Below are 19402 nucleotides of genomic sequence, written 5' to 3' on the forward strand. Positions count from 1 at the left end.
ATTCGTTGTTTTGCACCCGTCAACAACGAAACAAAATTCCGATCTGCCATAGTGAAAAATTGTGCCGGCAGCGGTGGATGGCCCCATTGTTTACGTTGAAAGTAGGTACGTGAAAATTGCATTATCTGTCACTTCGCGGGGGGGTTGGGTCCAACGAAAAATCGAAGGCACGGGTCGAAACAAGGATCGTAAAGGGATCAATAGTAGAAAAAATAGTACTGAAAAGTACTGTTTTAGTAGCACTGAAAAGTACCGTTTTTAATTTTAGCACTGAAAAGTACTGTTTTATTGCTTTAGGTAGCTTTTAAGAAAACTTCCAAGAGCAGAGAGAATTCGTGTACGCACAGCACGAAGGTACGATGCGCACTTTAAGATTGGTCAAGCACCACTCAAATCAGTGCTGTTAAATGTCAAAAATTTCCAAATTTCCAAATAAGTATTCTATTATAGCACCCTCTTAAGCGAAATATCGCATCAGCAAGTATTGCCAACCGATAGTAATTCGAAAAAAATCCCCGGGAAAAACTCAAATACATCATTAAAATTCAATTTCAAAATTCTTATTTATATTTTAAAACTATTTTTTGCACGTTACAAGAATGATATTATTTATCATAAATAGGTAATAAGATCGCCCATCCGATTCGGTACTTGGAGATCTCTCACTATATCACCTGTTTTAGTTTGGACACCAGTGGTCATTTCTGGTACATGGTTACCGGATATCATTTCCACTGGGGCCCTAAAGGGACACTTCCAGAATACCTTTCGATGGCTCAAAACTCATGATTTTTAACCTAGAATGTTTTTTTTTGTGTGTGTTTTTAGAATGTGATTTTTTTTCGAATTAAAGCTGTATATCAAAGATGTTGTTTCCAAACAATATATGCAAATTTTAATATTATTTTTCTTAGAGATCGACTACACCTTATTGATTGCGTTCTTGTAAAGTATCGTTAACATTTCTGACAGCGTGAATGTGTTGAAAATATTTTGGTTTTTTATTTGATATATCTCCACTCAACTCATCTCACTTAAATGATCCATATCGAAACTAAAAAACAAGAATACAGCAAAAACAATAGTCTTGTTCTATAAGTATTTAACATGATAGCCCTGAAAAAAATATCACGATTTCGTTGAAGCTGAATTTTTGGATTTATGACCTATGGGGGAACCTCTGTGAAGTGGGACCTAAAAAAGCTATAGTCGCCCTTCTTGTAGATGGGGCATATTACCCCTTCTTTCCACTCCTCCGGTAGTTGGAGCAGTCCGGTTGCTGTGCTTATCAACCAGTGCACACTGGTCCAGGAAGCTAATTTAGGCGGACATGAGGTTTTCGTCAAGATTTATTGATTTTAGAGCAATAGTTTATTCTGAGAATATGTTCAGAATTTTCAGTACTACAAAATGTACGGAACAAAATTTTTTTTACGGTGATCGCAAGAGTGACGCATATGCCAACTTTTTTATTTAAACGAATCGTAAGTTGGTATGTTCAGCAAAGTTGTAGCAAATGATCATAGAAACAACTTTGCCGAACAAACTTTTTCTCGGTTTTGCTTCTGAGCCGAGATAATTAAGTATTTTTTAATAAAAAATCGGTTTTTTGCTCTTAAGTGTTTTATTTTTTAGTTTTATTGGGCTACTATGTTCTACAAAGTTTTTATACTTATCATTTGCTACAACTTTGCTGAACATACCAAAGTTGTATTTCTTATGGTTTTCATGTTATTTGAGTTTTTCATCTTAAAATTAGCTATTTTGTATGCCTTGTAACTGAACTATGAGCATCTCAAAAAAATATATCTTTCCACCAAATGATTTTGCAGTCTCTCAAGTACTTGTGTGCAAAATTTGGAGAAGATGATATTTTTCTATCTCGTTTAAAATCGATTTTACTAATAGACGATATAAGATAAATCCATATTTATTGAATATTCATACATGTTCAACTCACAAAAGTCATGGCTACCTAAGCGTATCAAACCAAAGGTAACACGTGTATTTATATAGAAATATAAAGTACATCGTTTTTCAATTGTTTTTGATTAACTTGGAAGCTTCTGCAAGAAGTTCATCGTCTTTTCCTCTACCTGTATTTAATCTATTCCTAAGCAAGATCACCGGGTTGGAAGTCAACATAAGCCGTATAAAATACATATACAAAATTTCGTAAAAGACAATTTACACCGTCTTCAGCCAAAGGCTGCACAGACTGAACGATTACAAACATTAGGCAACGGACAACACACAGAAACACCCAGTAGCCCAGTGATGAATTTTTCGTTCGAAGAAAAGTTTCCACCGACTGGAGCGGGAATCGAACCCGCACCCCATGGCACAATACGCCTAAACGACTGACGCCCGTAACCGCACGGCCACGAAGCCCACAGTCCGATTGAATTCTGTGGCATGTTTTTCCCAGAATCTTCTGATGGATTCAACGTTTCATATTTTCTTTGGTAATACGCCATGCCGGACAACACCACTTCCGTGCAATAGTTGTAGACGTATTAGTAAGTGTAACAGCATTCTAAAGGATCGCCACGAAAAGCCCTCGAAGGAAGGTTAGGGCTGAGACTGTACGAACCTCTTCCAGCTGGTAGGAACTCAAATGGTCGTAACACGGCATGCCGCTTTTTACGGGAAGTAGATATTGTGTATTTCTTTTACTACTGAACTGCGAAGTCCGAAAGTGTGAATAAAAGTGAGGGATTGCATTGAATCCTGTTGGTGTCTTCAGAGCACTTATTCTTCGATTTACGAAGAATAAGTCCCCCGAACACACCTACCCGATTTGATTCAATTGCGCACTTTTGTTAGCGTTTCCGCACTTGTAATAACTTCTTTTCACGGATCTCAATCATTTTAAAAGTGGTCAACTTTAATCGGAAGATTAACGAGGAGGCATTTGAACAGTTTTTGTCAGAAACGTACTGTTATTATCGCCAGTTCTACGATTGGTATGTACTCTCTCCAACGGTGCAAAAACTACTTTCGCATGGAGTGATGTTGTCCGGCATGCCGCCGAGGAAGCATAAAAAATGCGGAATAAATCCATCAGAAGATTCTGTGAAAATCATGCCACAGAATTCAATCGGACTGTAAATTTTATATAAGTATTTTATACTGCTTATGTTGACTTCCAACCCGGTGATCTTGCTTAGGAATAGATTAAATACAGGTAGAGGAAAAGACGATGAATTTCTTGCAGAAGCTTCCAAGTTAATCGAAAACAATTGAAAAACGATGTACTTTATATTCCTATATAAATACACGTTTTACTTTTGGTTTGATATGCTTAGGTAGCCATGACTTTTGTTAGCTGAACATGTATGAATATTCAATAAATATGGATTTATCTCATATCGTCTATTAGTAAAATCGATTTTAAACGAGATAGAAAAATATCATCTTCTCCAAATTTTGCTCATAGGTACTTAAAAGACTGCAAAATCATTTGGTGGAAAGATATATTTTTTTGAGGTGCTCATAGTTGAGATACAAGGCATACAAAACAGCTAATTTTACAATTATTATTACAAATTACATGAAAACCATAAGAAATACAACTTTGGTATGTTCAGCAAAGTTGTAGCAAATGATAAGTATAAAAACTTTGTAGAACATAGTAGGCCAATAAAACTAAAAAATAAAATACTTAAGAGCAAAAAACGATTTTTTATTAAAAATACTTAATTATCTCGGCTCAGAAGCAAAACCGAGAAAAAGTTTGTTCGGCAAAGTTGTTTCTATGATCATTTGCTACAACTTTGCTGAACATACCAACTTACGATTCGTTAAAATAAAAAAGTTGGCGTATGCGTCACTCTTGCGATCACCGTAAAAAAATTTTTGTTCCGTACATTTTGTAGTACTGAAAATTCTGAACATATTCTCAGAATAAACTATTGCTCTAAAATCAACAAATCTTGACGAAAAAAATGTCCGCCTAAATTAGCTTCCTGGACCAGTGTGCAGTGCAGACAAATGGCCAGCCTGTCCGGGCCCTTCTTTATTAGTTCAGCTCCGTTACCACCCTTACCAGCAGCTCTATGTTCTAGTATTCCAAAAACAAAAACGCTGGATGAATTTCAACACATTTTCTGTCGTAAAAGTATATGATAAACACAGAATTAGAAACATAAATTTGGAATTTATCAATTTAAAACTAACGTTGGCAATCTTTAATCAGAATTATCATATAAAAATCAACATAAGACATTTGGTGTCACGGGCCAAAACTGCCCGTTGACAGTGCATTTATGTACTGTGCTGTGTCATAAACAAACATAGTTCAATATTTGAGGTCGCGGGTGACTATGATTAATATGGTAGACAATTTTCCAACAGATTACCGTGGTGAATCAAAATCCGGACGGTACCAATATCCGGACACTCTGGTAAAATACATTAGTTAATGATGAAATTTAGTATTATAGTGGTATTTTTTTCATAATATCTCATATTTCATTCTTGCTGATCATTTTGCAATCATTCGTTATCTAGTTACCATTGCCTATTAATTGGCAATAATCAAAACAAAAAAGTCTTTCGTGTTGGACGTGTTATTTTTCTGCATTGTGAATCATTTCGGTAGAAGTGGCGAAAAAAGTGGGTTTACATTAAGTTGGTAGTCATGTGTTTAAATGACATTATTTACAACTTATTTTGAATATGACAGTGAAATAAACATAAATGTATGTATTCGGAAGCACTACAATCGTGAAGTTCGTGTAAATATGCATATAACGGTTTAAAAGAGACTGTCCGGATTTGTCAGCAGATGGTTTTAAATCCGGACACCATTTGAAAGCATTGTGTTTTACTTCTGTGAGGGAATATGGGAAGAATATACCTGAAATAAATCTTACAAACGATATCAATCAAGTGTTAAGAATGATTAGAATGCAGTTTTATGCTCTGAAAAGCAGTGTGATTCAAATATTTCAGAGATTCTAAGGACAAGCGCTTAACCCCATATGTATGGATGCAGTTGTGGTAATTGAATCAAAAATTTACAACCATTTCATTAACATAAGCATTTTAAATCATATTCCTGATTTAATATTTATAAATGAGACATTACATTCAATGAATGTACACTTTTTATGGATTTCGATGTAATATTCCATATTGCAAGAGCACTGTCCGGATTTTGATTCACAAGTTCCAGGATTTATAAACAAGTAATGCTTCTGGTGTCCGGATTTAAGCACAAGACAAGCTTGATTGTTTCGATGATTTTCATGGTATATTTATAACTTTTATCATAAAATTTAATTTTCTTATCAAATTTGATGTAAAACTATATGTAGTTATAATGAAATTAAATCTTATTCGATGAAAAATGGTTTAAAACGGAGTTTGAACAAGTGTATCAGCTTAACTGTCCGGGTATTGATGCATCACGGTGCCCTGGATTTTCCAGGAATCAAAATTTTTCTTGCAACGCGTACCTAATAGGTTGAATTGATAACATGCGCGGCGGCACTCCAAAATTAAATCTTGTCAATCAAGGCTTCACTCAAATGGAACATGCAACCGACCGTAACAGTGTCGAAAAGAGACTATGGTGAGTCCACGTGTCACACGCGAAGACGAAGCGCGCGAGGATGCAATGACTTCTACGACCAAATAAGATAGAAACCTATCATCCCCTTGACAACAGCGTGCCAAGTTGTTGGATCGATTGCATAGTAAAACACTTTCGCTTGGTTTGGTTTATATGCATCTGCTTGAAGTGGTTTCCCAAAATACAAATATACAGTAAACAATTAGCGGAAAATGTTTAAGTTGAAAAACAAGCTGAAGAATAAATTCAAATCTTCCAAAATCGACTGCCATCCGGATGATTTCAGTGTGCTATCGTTCGATTTTAGTCCCGAAACATCACCAGCACCACCGCCAACTGCATCGGAACAGTCGGAGAGTAACAGTTCCTCCGGATGTGGCCACTCATCGAACCATGACGGATGTGATCTACCTCCGGCAAGTGCTGAAGAAAGCGGTCCCGGGTCATCGCTGAACTACAGTTGCTGTTACAATTACAATTTCAACATCAACTACAATTTCTCCCCACCGCCACATGGATGCAACATAGGCCGAGAATCGCCAAAGTGGTGCGATGAGGAAATTTGCGAGGAACTTCACCTGTTCGATAGTGATAGCAATTTGGCTGTGGAGATTCCTACTGACCCGATCAAAAAGAGTAAATCCAGTAAGAAAGTTCGACCGACATCAACAGATCGAAGCAAAAGAAGTTTCTCGAGTATGTCTTCCAAGGTTACGCCCGGTAATCCACGGGCAATGAAGGCATCTATGAAAGCATCGCGATGTTTGTCCACGAGTGATTTGTCGACATACAAAGGCAGTGGCTATAGCGACAACAGTTACGACTATAACAACATTTGCAATCGATTGCACTCGATGAAGATTACGGAAATGCTGGATCAGAAAGGGACGAATCTCACCGATCATGACCGACGGATTCTGCATTGCATGGTCCTGAAACGCATCAAGGAGATTGAGCGACTTGAAGAATCCGTTGTGGCAAAACAGTGCTGGGAGCAGGAAAAGGCCTATCGAAAGTCTTTGCTCGACGAACAGGAGCGCAACTATAAGAAAGCTATTCGCCAGAAGCGAAACATTGAGAAAATTGAGATTCGTAATCGCAAACAGCGATTGGAACGTTTAGAGCAACAGCAGATCGAAAAGATTCAAAATGAAATCACCGAAAAAGACATACGATCTAGCAGTTTGCGTAAAACATTGGAAATCCAAAAAGGTATTAAGGAGTGTGAGAAAAAGAATCGTGAGCTAAAGCGCATCGAAGATACTACAATCAACCAGGAGGAGAAAACTTTGGACAAGGACATCTGGCGACAGGCACTGGTCGACCATTTGGAGGAGCGAGTTCAACGAGCGGACGTACTGAGACATCGGGTCCTAGACGTGTACAAGCGCCGAGTAAAGATCGACAATCAGCTGGAGAAGAAGATGCATGACCACAATCTCAAGCAGACGCTCGAGCAGGAGCGTTACAAACTGATGAAGCTGCAGGAGCGGATCATGATGCGGGAGAGTCGCTTCCAGCGGTTCAAGGACAGCAAAAAGCGTATCTTCGATCAGTTGAAGAGCCGTGCCAAGACGACAGCCGCCCTGCGGGATATGGTGAAGCATTCGATTAGTCCCGATACCTGTGCGAAGACGATTGCCGGCAACCAGCAGCGGGTGATCAATGTGGTGCAGGTGAAGTGAAGTGATGTATATTGAGCTTATTTAATGGCCAATTTCTTCACCTTCGTTTAAGCCGTAAACCAGGTTTACCCATATAGTTAAACTGGGTTTAAGGCTTAAGCGATGGTGAAGAAACCGCTTATAAGTGTGAATAATGTATCTGTACATAATTTCGAAGTGCGTGTGTTTGGAATTTTAAAAATAAATACTATTTTGATGCGAGACGTATGATTAGTGGAACGTTTTTATTCTGATAATCATTGAATTTTTTCTGGAGGGGGGTCAGCAATTTTGTGTATTACAGAAGTAATGTCGATCGTATTAATCACAGTTTTTATAAATATCGCAGTTTGCATAGATTTGTATTGAATTTATTGGTTTGTGGTTTTGTCTCATATCGCTGCACATCTGTGATATTTATAAATTTAAATTTTCAATACGGAAAATATTTATTCTTCGTCTAATCCGGTGGAAAAGTCCTTCAAGAATGCTTTCAAAGATTTTACGAGGGAAATCCTTTGTAATTCTTCCTCGAACGTATCAGGTATTGACCTATGCACTTTCAAGAGATTCCTCTGAGTATTTCCATATGAATTTCTTCATGAATTATAGGGTGTCCCAGAAAGTATGGGCACGATTTTATCACATTGCAATTTATAGACTAGTACATCCGATTCTGTTTTTGCACGGGGGATGCGTAATGTGCAAAAAAAAATTTCAGTTAAAAATTTCAAAAACTGCATTAAAAGCAACACCATTTCCCGACGTTTTACGCAAAAATAAGGTTTTGGCGAAAAAAACAATGTATGGAAACTTTTTTTACACTGCCGTGTATAAAAAATCCGTGCAAAAACAGAATCGGGTGTACAGATAACAATTTGATTTTCACACAATTTATTCTTGCACTTACCAAGAACAGACTTTGAATTTTTAGCGATTTTTTCCGCTATTGTTGATGGTGTTACATTTCAAGAAGCTCCTCTTATCAGTTTAGCACAAATCGCATGATTTCTGAGCGACTTTGTTGAACGCAATTTGTGCTAGGACAAAATGTACGTACAATAAAAATCGGAAAAAATATATTTATCATTGCCGACACGATTGATGATCAAACTACAGTCGACTCTCCATAACTCGATATTCAAGGGTCCATCGACTTATAGGATTATCGTGTTATAGAACATACCGATAGCAAAAATTCTAAAATCAAAGGTTCAAATTTCTATATTTCCAATACTTTTATGACCACTTCTGTAAGCAAACAATACTATTGTATTGATAGCATTTTGAAAAAATATCTTTGGGAACTTATTTCAAAATGCTCGAGAAACCCCTTCTTTCACTAAACTTTGTTTTTTATTTTTATGTTTTTTAACTTTTATTACATCTTGCAAGTCCTTTATTCACTGCCAAACCAGAAATGGTCCATGTTTCCCTGTATAAAAAAGCGTTTTTAGAAAGATATCGAGTTATGGAGGGAAATTTTCCTCCCACGTGATTTCGACTAGTGGAGATATCGAGTTATAGAAATATCGACTTATGGAGAGGATGAAGTGTGGGAACTTGAAGGGACCGCAAAATCCATCGAGTTATAGAATATATCGAGTTATAGAACATCGAGTTGTGGAGAGTCGACTGTATTACTTATTTTGATGAAAATTATAACCCTAAGTATATACAATTTAAATAGAAATTGTAAAATCCGTTTTTAGCTTTAGCTTTAGTATATATGTTAAAACATGGAAAAATCTAAAATTTTTACTTGTTTTTAATTATGAATCGTGGTTTACGGCTAACCAGCCGAGTGGAAGTTTAACAACTACCGAAAAGCTAAATATTACATATAATTTGCAATTGGATTAGATGGACAAATTGATGTGAAGATTTGCGAAAAAGTTACACGTCTTCTCAGTGAGAATCGAACTCGGGGAGTCGTGACTTCGATTCTCACTGAGAAGACGTGTAACTTTTTCGCAAATCTTCACATCAATTTGTCCATCTAATCCAATTGCAAATTATATGTAATGTTTAGCTTTTCGGTAGTTGCTAAAATTTTTGTTGCCTATCCAAAAGTATAGTTGTTTGACATAAGTAGATCCGAAAAGAATTATTTTTAGTGATTTGTGATTTTTAAGAATTTTACCATTTTGTCAAATGTTTTTTAGCAAAGCCAAAATGAAATTTCGAATAAAATTTAGTGTGGAACATCTTAGATACAATGAACTAGAACTCATCACATCGAAGGACTTTGCTAAATAGATTCATTTTTAGTTAAGTTCTAACAAAACTGAAAAGTAGTGTTTGTGCTGGCTAGATAAGAATCAAAACTTTCAATGTGAAAAGTTATTTTATCTAACAAAATGTTTACAGGCTTAAATGCTGCCCCAAGGAAAAATACGAAAATATAAAAATATTTGTTTATTTGAAAAAATATGTTTCTCATATATGTTGTCATTTGGGCATGACCATACTATCTGGGACACCCTTTAAGTGCTTTCTCCAAGACATCCTTTACCAGTTTTTCTGAGTTCGTCCTGCAATTGCAACAAAAAATCATTCTCGGAATCAGTATTTATTATTCAACAGATTTTTCCTGAAGTTCCTTTAGGCTTCTTCTTCTTTCTGGCGTTACGTCCCCACTGGGACAGAGCCTGCTTCTCAGCTTAGTGTTCTTATGAGCACTTCCACAGTTATTAACTGAGAGCTTACTATGCCAATGACCATTTTTGCATGCGTATATCGTGTGGCAGGTACGAAGATACTCTATGCCCTGGGAAGTCGAGAAAATTTCCAACCCGAAAAGATCTTCGACCGGTGGGATTCGAACCCACGACCCTCAGCTTGGTCATGCTGAATAGCTGCGCGTTTACCGCTACGGCTATTTGGGCCCCTTTAGGCTATTTTGATCTGAAATTATTTTAAACATTTCCTAAGCAAAATCTTCTACGTGCTTATTGCATGTAATTTCAAATTGTTAGTTTTACATATCTTTCAGTTGTTCCTTCTTAATTTGTTAGGGATTGTCTGGAAGCTTTGAATGTTTCTCAAAGCAATATATTAAGAAATTCTCGGAGTCTCACCGAAACTCATCCTTTCCACAAATTCTTCAGTGAGTTCATCAACAGTTTTTACAACTTTGCTTTTGAGGTTCTTCCTAAAATTTCTCTTCAGCTTCCTTCGACAAATCTTTCTGAAAATCATTCGAAAATTCTTCAAGAATTGCTTTAAAATCTCGCAGCAGAAAATATCCAAGACATCCTGTAATAGAACAGTAATTGATTCTTCCAGGAGTAACTGTAAGGATTCCACCTAATATCCCACAAGATTTTCATAAGCACTTGAACAGGATTCAATTGACAATGTAACAAAATGACGTTACGAACTGTACGTTGGGCAGCCCACTACTTTCAACTGTTCTTCCAAAACCTCTGCCGCAAAAAAAAAAAAATCCCTAGCAACTTGAACGTAAATCCTTGAACAAGGATTTCTTCGGAAAACTATATCATCGTTTCTCCTAGGATGTCGTTCTAAGATTCTTCCTAAAAATTCATCAAGTATTTTCCAAAACAGCACTAGCGATTTTCTTGGGTATTCAAAGAAATTTTTCAACAGATTCACTGCAGGATTCTGCAATTCTTTCTTCCAAAATCCATCAGGCATTCTTTTAGATTCTAGAAAGCCTTCCACTCTCCATTTTTTGTCCAAAAATTACTACAGAAATAACTCAATATTTTTGTTTGAGATTTCTTTGCCAATTACTCTACGAACCACTCAATATCCAATTTATATAAGATTCCTAGAGTAACACATATAAAATAAAATTTCAATAACTCATAAAGAAATTTTTTGATAACAAAAAAATGAGCTTGAATTGAACACGGAAAAAATTACTAATTCTTGTCGGAAAATTCAAGAACTCACCATTTCAAAACTTGAAACTTTTTGACGAAATTCCTGACTATATACCTCACAGAAAAGCTAAAGTGGTTTTGGTAGGTGTGGGATATAGAATCCACTGCGTTGAAAAGTGGCAAGAGGATTGATCACAGCAAACGGTTTCAAACTACACTGCCCATAACTGCATTTTTGACAATTTCGAGTTAATACCGGGGAGAGTCATCAAATGACAAATACTTTCGATCCACTTACTAAAATCTGTGAGATTGTTCTAGAAAAAAAAATACCAAGTTGTTTTGTCACATTGGCAATTGTAACCGCATTACAGTCACATTGAGATTATACATGAGCCTCATAATGCAGTGGCAACGAAATTTATTTCAGATTTTTTTTCTGACTATGCACCCAATAAGCGATATGAGTTGTACAAAATTTCAGCCTCAAATAAGCACTTTTGAATTCTTAGTGATTTTTTGAAATATCAGTTCCCTCCCATACTGCAATAGAATGCAAACTTGGTATCACATTCACTCAATGCCTACTTTTGTCGAATGTTACAAATATGCAGTTATGGGCAGTACACTGCCCCTCTTTGCACAAAAGTCCCATGTTGGAAAACGACAAACTGAGAAAAAGACGATTGAAATGTGGAAACAATTTCGTTCCATTTTGAATCTCTATTTGGCCTGAAATGTGTTGAATTTCTACATATCACTGTTTGTTGAGTACACGAACAAACCTAATAAATTTCTTTTGAATTCAAGTTGAAAATTTGGCTTAAAATGCAGAAAAATCGTACCGAGACTGTTATGCGATTATATACAATATAATATACCAATGTATTGGCATATCAGTCCCATCATGTTCATCAGCTCGTTCGACAGCTACTAAAACACTCATTGTTCAACTAGGGTTGTCATGTCTATTACGGCTTAACCAGCCGACGGTGTTTTGAAAATACCTGAAGGTCGTAGACACAAAAGTCAATTTGAACAAATTTCATTTGCTATTCATGTTCTTTGGCCGTAAAAAATAGTTATTATAGTACAGTCAACTCTCCGTAACTCGATGTTAAGGCGACTATCGAGTTAGGGAAATATCGTGTTAAATAACACAAAATCAGGGTAACTTTGGTTAAAGGGACCATCGAGGTATCCATGAAAACTCACATTTACTACACGTTCTATAACGCGATATCGAGATACGGAATAGCGAGTTACGGATAGTTTACTGTATGTCCATGGATGAATCAAAAATGTAGAATGAACTTTATTTTATTTTTATTTTTTGTTCCACATTTATTTTTATTCCCCTCGTACGACTCAAAAGGTAAAGTACGGACATAAAATAAAATTAATATTTATATAAGCCTTATCTAAAATGAAAATCTGTAATGCATCGTAATTGAAAATTTGTAATTATGTGTGATATTAGGGCGGTTCAAAATTTAAAAATGTTTGAGAATCCAATCTCCCATATGTTTCTTACCATCCTTACCATAAAAATAGCATTCTGTGAAATTTTTAGCATTCTAGGTGGTGATTTAAAGGTGGCCCAAAGACAATGTAGGATTATATGGAAATTACTATGGGGAAATTTTGAGAAATTTTCCAAACACGCTAGTACTGTTATGTAAGTACAAACTTATTATCCCATTGTGAAAACTTATTCTTCAAACCATAACGAAGAAATTTGCTGAAGAGAGAAATTCAATCCGACGGATAGCAGAAGAGATATTCATGAGTTTGTTTGCTATTATTAAGCTAAATATGGGATTATAGCCCTGCAAACATGTACAAAAATCCCAAACAAAATTAGCTCAAAAAGGATTTGTTTCTTCAGCAACATCCTTCATTAAGGCTTTAAGGTTGAGTTTTCAATATGGGATGATAAGTTTGCACTTACATTACAGTGCTAGCGTGTTTGGAACATTTCTCAAAATTTCTCCATAGTAATTTCCATATAAACCAACATTGTCTTTGGGCCATCTTTAAATCACCACCTAGAAAGCTAAAACTTTCACAGAACACTATTTTTATGGTAAGGATAGTATGGAGCAAATGGGAGATGGGATTTTGAAACATTTTTTAAATTTAAATCGCCCTAGTGTGATATCCACTAATTTAAAAATATTTTCGAAACGACGTGAATACATGACATTTACAATGCCGTAAGCAAGTGTGCATTAAATACAGTCAAACCTCCATGAGTCGATATCTGAAGGGACCATAGACTCATGGAAACATCGAGTCAAGAAACAGAAATGCTTTGGATTGCTGTTTGAGCGAATCATCATAGTTACCATGACATTTTATTTCACTGTATAATTGATTTCCCTTTACTTCGTTACACATAAGTGAATAACTAGTAGTACCGAGAGACCGTATGTAGTACTAGAAGTGGTGCCCCCTTCTGAGCCCGGCCACTATACGGACTTTGATGTGACTGTTATGAATATTTTCAAGATGGGACAACACAAATGGGGTTTGGTTTTGTACAAATTAGGAACAAAGGCTACTTTTTTAGCAGTTTTTATCGTTCTTCTGACGATGTTGAGTAGATTTATGCAAAATATGCAAATCGGTCAAAAGTCGACATGGGACTATTATGGGATTATGGGCAGTACAGTCGTTTGCATTCTAGGTGCATTCATACTCTGACTCACTTGCGAACCGACACTTGGCTGGGTTTACTTCAATAATTCTTGTTCTATTTCCTTCGTATTTTCGGATAGATTATGATTGGCTTTAAAACGGATGGAATTTTTTTACTGAAGCTATTCGTTTTTTAACATCTTAGAAATTGTTTTTCATGACCCACGAATTTCATGATATTATGTAGAACAGATTGATGTGGAAACCAATTTTTCCCTACTTGCAGTAATCCCAAACAAACTTTTTGGAGGGTCTTTTTTTTAATTATTGTACTAAGAACTATGGAAGTTGAACGCAAAAATTTTGTCGGTATTTTTTAAGAACGTTACCAAAGTTGTCTTATGATAAAGGTCGTAACGTAAGTTTCTACTAAATTCAAATCACTGAGAAAATTTTCGCATTACTTTGAAAATTTGTTGAGGAATTCCAGACAGATATTCAGAAATCAACAGCCATACCTACTATAAGAATTAGGGGAAAGTGGGGCAGTTTGGCCACCTTAAGAAAAAGTCGATAAAAGTGATGAAAATATTATGGAAACTTTGGATTTTTGCATGATTTCCAACATTTCTTAGATCAATACACTAGATCTGTATGAATTCCGTTGTCTTATAAAATTCCCAAATGAATGAAAGATTTTTCAAAATTTATCATATTTTGAGTCGATTTTTTACCGATAGGGTGAAGTGAGCGCCCTATTTTTGGTTGTAAAATTATTTCATATAATCTAAAACATTTATTATATTTTTCACTACACTTGAGAGTTATTACTATTTATAAACACTCCGTGCAAAAAGATTAAATTAAAAAAAATTCTAACAGTCAAATTTCATCATTCTAAAATGATGAAATTTAAAAGAGCCATTCGGGGCAATATGGGCAGTTTTTTTAACTTCATTTTTTTCTTTTTCTTTGAGTTTAGAATACTGACGTGCCTATTATTTAATTTCCTTGTCAGCTTTAAGGTTGCATGTTATTTCAGATGAAATTTCAAGAATTTATGCAGTTTTCAAGGGGTGCTCAACAAGACAACAAGAAATAAACAATCGTTTGCAGCAATCAAATGCATCACTGAACAAATTATGCTCATCAACAAACTAATGTTCTTCCTACTAATGCTGGGGCGGGTAATCGCTCGAATTTTGACGATTCGAACAGAGATGTATATGCCAAATGCTCTGCAGGTACGAATGATTTCAATTCCACCCCTTTCCTAACGATTAAATCCGAAATTTTGATTTCTCATCTAGCTTTAGGATCCTGTTTTCGGAGACTAAGACAAAATTTAACGTAACATAATTTGTGTACCTCCCCAAATGGCCATTCGGAATGTATTAAATATTGAAACAATCACTCTTAATTGATTTACATTTATTTAGAATCTTATATTGATAAAAACGAAAAAAATACTCATAACTTGGAGGGAGGATGATTCGCGAATAAAAAGCTTAAATCTCAACCAATTTTTCCCACGAAAAATTTCTCGGAATTAGGTTTTGATTGCCATATTTTTTCATGGGCATAAACAAGTTTTGACGATTTTTGCTTTATAGTCGCAAAGAAAGTTTGCAAGCACGATATGCAGGAAGTAAAGTAAAATAATGTACGTACAAGGTAAAGTAAATAAAAAGATAAATCTATTCAACACATATGGCAATCAAATGCATCATTTGAGCAATAAACTATAACTATTCATACAAAGTATTTTTATGGTGTACGGATAAGTAAATGCCAGAGTGTGACAAAACAAACTAAAATTTCGTTTTTACTACCGAATTGCTTCTAAAGATTGCTAAAAATTTCATTTAAAACCACATCATTTCTCGAATCAGGTCTAAACTCTCACGATTGCGATCTTACATTGCCTAAGTGTATAAGTTTCGTTTACATAGTAATGCTTTGTAAAATTTAAAAATTTGTTCGTCTTTTCATTTCCCAATTTTGTTAAAAAAATTGTATCACACTCAATTCTGTAATGTCTTTATCGCTTACAATCTAGTTGAACTTATGTAAAATAGTAGAATACTTAAGTATGTAATAAAAGCGGGGAGGTACGCGATGGTCGTTCGCGTCTGAGAGAATGGGAGTATTGTATGACGTATCAGGCATCGAAATCTGTTTGTTGGCACCTAAATGAATGTGCTAATCACTGCAATCTATAACAGCAAACTAATTCAATACGGCAGTGTAGAAGATGTACATCAACATATAGTAGATCGAAGTTAGCACCGATCGAGTAACTCCCCGGGACATTAGTCAGATAAGGAACGATCCGTTAGCGGGACGACCTCGGATAGGGGACTCAAAACTGATGGTAAGTCGGTTGCGATCTGGTTGGTACAATCTTAGGTAGTAGAGGTAACCTTCATCGTCGATGGTGAAAAATTTGTTGAAATCTCTGTTGATCATCAGTTTTTTGGCCGAACCGATCAGTTTAATGCACGATAGTAGTTGGGACTTGCTGGACGGTCCTACTTTGCTGAGCCACTGCAGGCTGGCCTCGTCTATGTCAAAGGTAAACGATCCGTTTCGAGCAGGGCTACCAGCTAACGGTGATGATAGTCCTGACGATCGACTTCCGAACGATGAGCGGATGTCCATGGCTGGTGATGTGATAGAAGGTCGTGATTTGTAGCGATTGGAGCGTCTTTTGAAGTCATTCGAGTCCAGCCGGGGATTGTTGATCACGTAGTCCAGGTTCCAAAACACGATCTGCTCTCCAATGCTAACCAGAATATGAGGGCTGTTGGGGTCCTGCCAGGGGCTGAAGTACAGCGATGCCACTTCGTATTTGTGTGATTCAAGCGTAGCGATCAACTTACGTTCTTCTGTGTTATACACTTCTATGGCACCTCGCTTATAGCCGATCGAGAGCAGTTCACCTTGCGCTGACAGTGCACAGCTGGAAATTCTTCCCCACTTTGATGGGGTGTTATCCGTGCGACCGAAGATGTGCAAAATCTGTATTGCTAGGCGATCGTCTTCACCCAAGTTGAATCCCAATTGCTCGATAATACCTTCGCTTGTACAGATGATTAAGCATTGCTCGTTGAAGGCCGACGCACAAAAGGTTTGTCTTTGGACGAACGTGGTCTCGACGTCTTTACTTTGCACATTGAATATCTGGGGGATATACGTAGGGAGCATAGGAACGTGTTAGAATTATACATGATGAATTATCAGAAGTCGAACATATCTTCAAGATCAGAAGAGTGTTAATCGAAGATCGCGCCTCGAATTTCTGAAAGTACAAATCGAAGGAACCAAAACTTTGTTCAAGCTGTAAACTATGCGGAGGAAAAAGGACGAACATTCAACAAGCAATTCACACTGGAAATGTATATACACCTATATATAACCTTCGAGAGAAGGTTCTCCACCTCTGCGAGATCTTTTTGATCGTGTCGCAAGCTGAGATGTGCAAGGATCATTACTACATCTTGGCAGGATGTTTATGCTGTATTTGATTACAAAAGACTTAATATTTTCAATTCTAATTGACTGCGAAAAAATATTAAATTATTATTTATAGAGAATCAAAATCCTCCCGAAATCAATCATTCGAACCAACCAAATCATTCTTATGTGGAGAAGGCTTATTCTAATTAAAATTGTTATCCAAATGGGGTTAAATTAATTGTTGATGCTCCATACAAACATATTTTGTATTTTTTTTTTAATTTTAATTGGTGCTGATTACTCTTGAATTTCACCTAAATTCCTTTGAGATTGTTCTGGAAGTCTTAGGATTATTTCTGATATCTCTCTAAGTTCTTCTGGAAACCCCAGTATTTTTAAATATATCGCTCTGAGATTCGTCCCAAGAATTTTATAGATCCCTTCCGGTGTTATTTCTAGGATTCTTCTAGATATTCCTCTGTGATTCTACTGAACATATATTTGGGTTCTTGCAGAGAGCCCTCTGTGATTTTTGTGTGTATCTTCTCGGAATTTATTTTAATATCCTGGAAATTTAATTCTTAGATTTTTATTCGGAAATATTCGGAAATCCTGATGCTATTCTTGCGATTTTTTTAACGGATTTTTCAAAGATATCCTAGGGTTCTAATAAAAATTCTTCTTGAATTCCTCCGAACTCTGAGATTCTGATTTTTTTCTAAGATTATTCCGATTACTCCTGGGATTCTTACGAGAATGTCTCTGGATTCTAAGGAAAATCATCTGAGACGTTTTTGGAAATCCTTTTAGAATACTTTCGAGGATACTTTCGAAAATCCTTCTGGAGTTCTTCTAAAATGCCTCTGTTGTTCCTACACGGGAAAAAATTCTGTGGTAAAAATAACTATTTTAGCTGACTACGCCCATTCTTAAAACTACCATGGAAATTCAGACCAATTTACTATGTTTACGGTACACCCCACTGCATTACTGGTACATTTGACAGAAATAATTTACAACAATCTGATTCCAACTACAGACGTGGTAAAATCAAGCGCATTTCTGGTCTGCTGAAAATTGCCGGTGCGAGCGCTTAAGTTAACCCCCTAAAATGGTAGCTTGTACCGCACAATTTTTTTGCGTGTAACTGAAGGGACACGGAAAACAAAATATACCCAAAATTTGAGTTTAAGCCAAGGGGTGTGACAAAGTCTACACGCAAAAAAAATGTGCGGTAGAAACTACCATTTTAGGGGGTTAACTTAAGCGCTCGCACCGGCAATTTTCAGCAGACCAGAAATGCGCTTAATTTTACTATGTCTGTTGCCGAAATTAGATTGTTGTAAATTATTTCTGTCAAATGTGCCAGTAATGTGGTGTGATGTACTGTAAACATAGTAAATTGGTCCGAAATTCCATGGTAGTTTCAAGAATGGGCGTAGTCAGCTAAAATAGTAATTGTTACCACAATATTTTTTCCAGTGTAAAGAAACGTAAAAAAAATGTTTTTAGGACATAAACCAACGAAAAACAATAAAAAATTAAGCAAACATATGTTTTTGGCCTAAACTTAAGCGTTTGGCACTAAAATTGGGACAGGGCTTTAGGACCCTATTGTATTTTGATGGTTATTTAAACAGTGCTAAGATGACATGCTGTACTTATGAAGATGAGCCCGGAGAAGGTAATTATTTGTCTATTTCTTCGGCTAATAGCTGGAATCTATGAAATAGGTGAGCTACCAGATCCGGAAACTGTTGATGATAAGGAGGATTTTTCAAAAGTACGAAAGCTGCCCAAGGGACCACTTAAAAACCACCAAAGGAAATCTAAACGCCTGATTGGCCAGGAGTAGGAACACAAACCGATTATTAAATTTGTTATTTTTTATCTAATTTTGAAACTTTTTGCATCATTCCCTTCAAAATTAAATTTATGAAAACTTTGTATAACATCAAATTTGTCTAAAATTAAAACTAGTTTAAATTAAAAGTAGTTTACTGACAATATTTTCCTTACTTCACTAAAAATTCAAACTATTTTCGACCATTACTTCATGAATATTCAACCGATTCTAAATATTTTACATGCTTTTGAAGCTAATTTAATAGTTCATGCAACACATTGCACTGACAAATTGTTTTGACCAAGTTCAAAAACTGAAAAAAAAAACATGATTTTCTAATGAAAACTGCCAGTTCTTTTCAAAC

The 19402-nt window shown here is 35.9% G+C and overlaps 2 protein-coding genes across 6 annotated transcripts in view; one reads left to right on the plus strand and one right to left on the minus strand.

Annotated features, from left to right (window-relative positions):
- Positions 1 to 5708: 5708 nt before the first annotated feature.
- On the plus strand, positions 5709 to 7459 carry LOC5567238. Its single transcript, XM_001651618.2, has one exon. The coding sequence runs from the start codon at positions 5791 to 5793 to the stop codon at positions 7261 to 7263; it is 1473 nt and encodes a 490-aa protein (XP_001651668.2). The 5' UTR covers positions 5709 to 5790; the 3' UTR covers positions 7264 to 7459.
- A 7688-nt stretch (positions 7460 to 15147) lies between these two features.
- Positions 15148 to 19402, minus strand: part of LOC5567237 — a 108006-nt gene continuing 103751 nt past the window's right edge. For 3 of the 5 annotated variants that reach the window (XM_021854413.1, XM_021854414.1, XM_021854412.1), the window contains one exon: positions 15309 to 16916. In XM_021854413.1, coding sequence (XP_021710105.1) covers positions 16050 to 16916 — 867 coding nt within the window. In that variant the 3' untranslated portion in view covers positions 15309 to 16049. Of the gene's footprint in view, positions 16917 to 19402 lie in introns of all 5 variants that reach the window. The other 2 variants (XM_021854411.1, XM_021854415.1) reach the window with 2 other exon arrangements.

Source organism: Aedes aegypti, chromosome 3 (genome assembly GCF_002204515.2).
Source record: "Aedes aegypti strain LVP_AGWG chromosome 3, AaegL5.0 Primary Assembly, whole genome shotgun sequence".
NCBI lineage: Eukaryota > Metazoa > Arthropoda > Insecta > Diptera > Culicidae > Aedes > Aedes aegypti.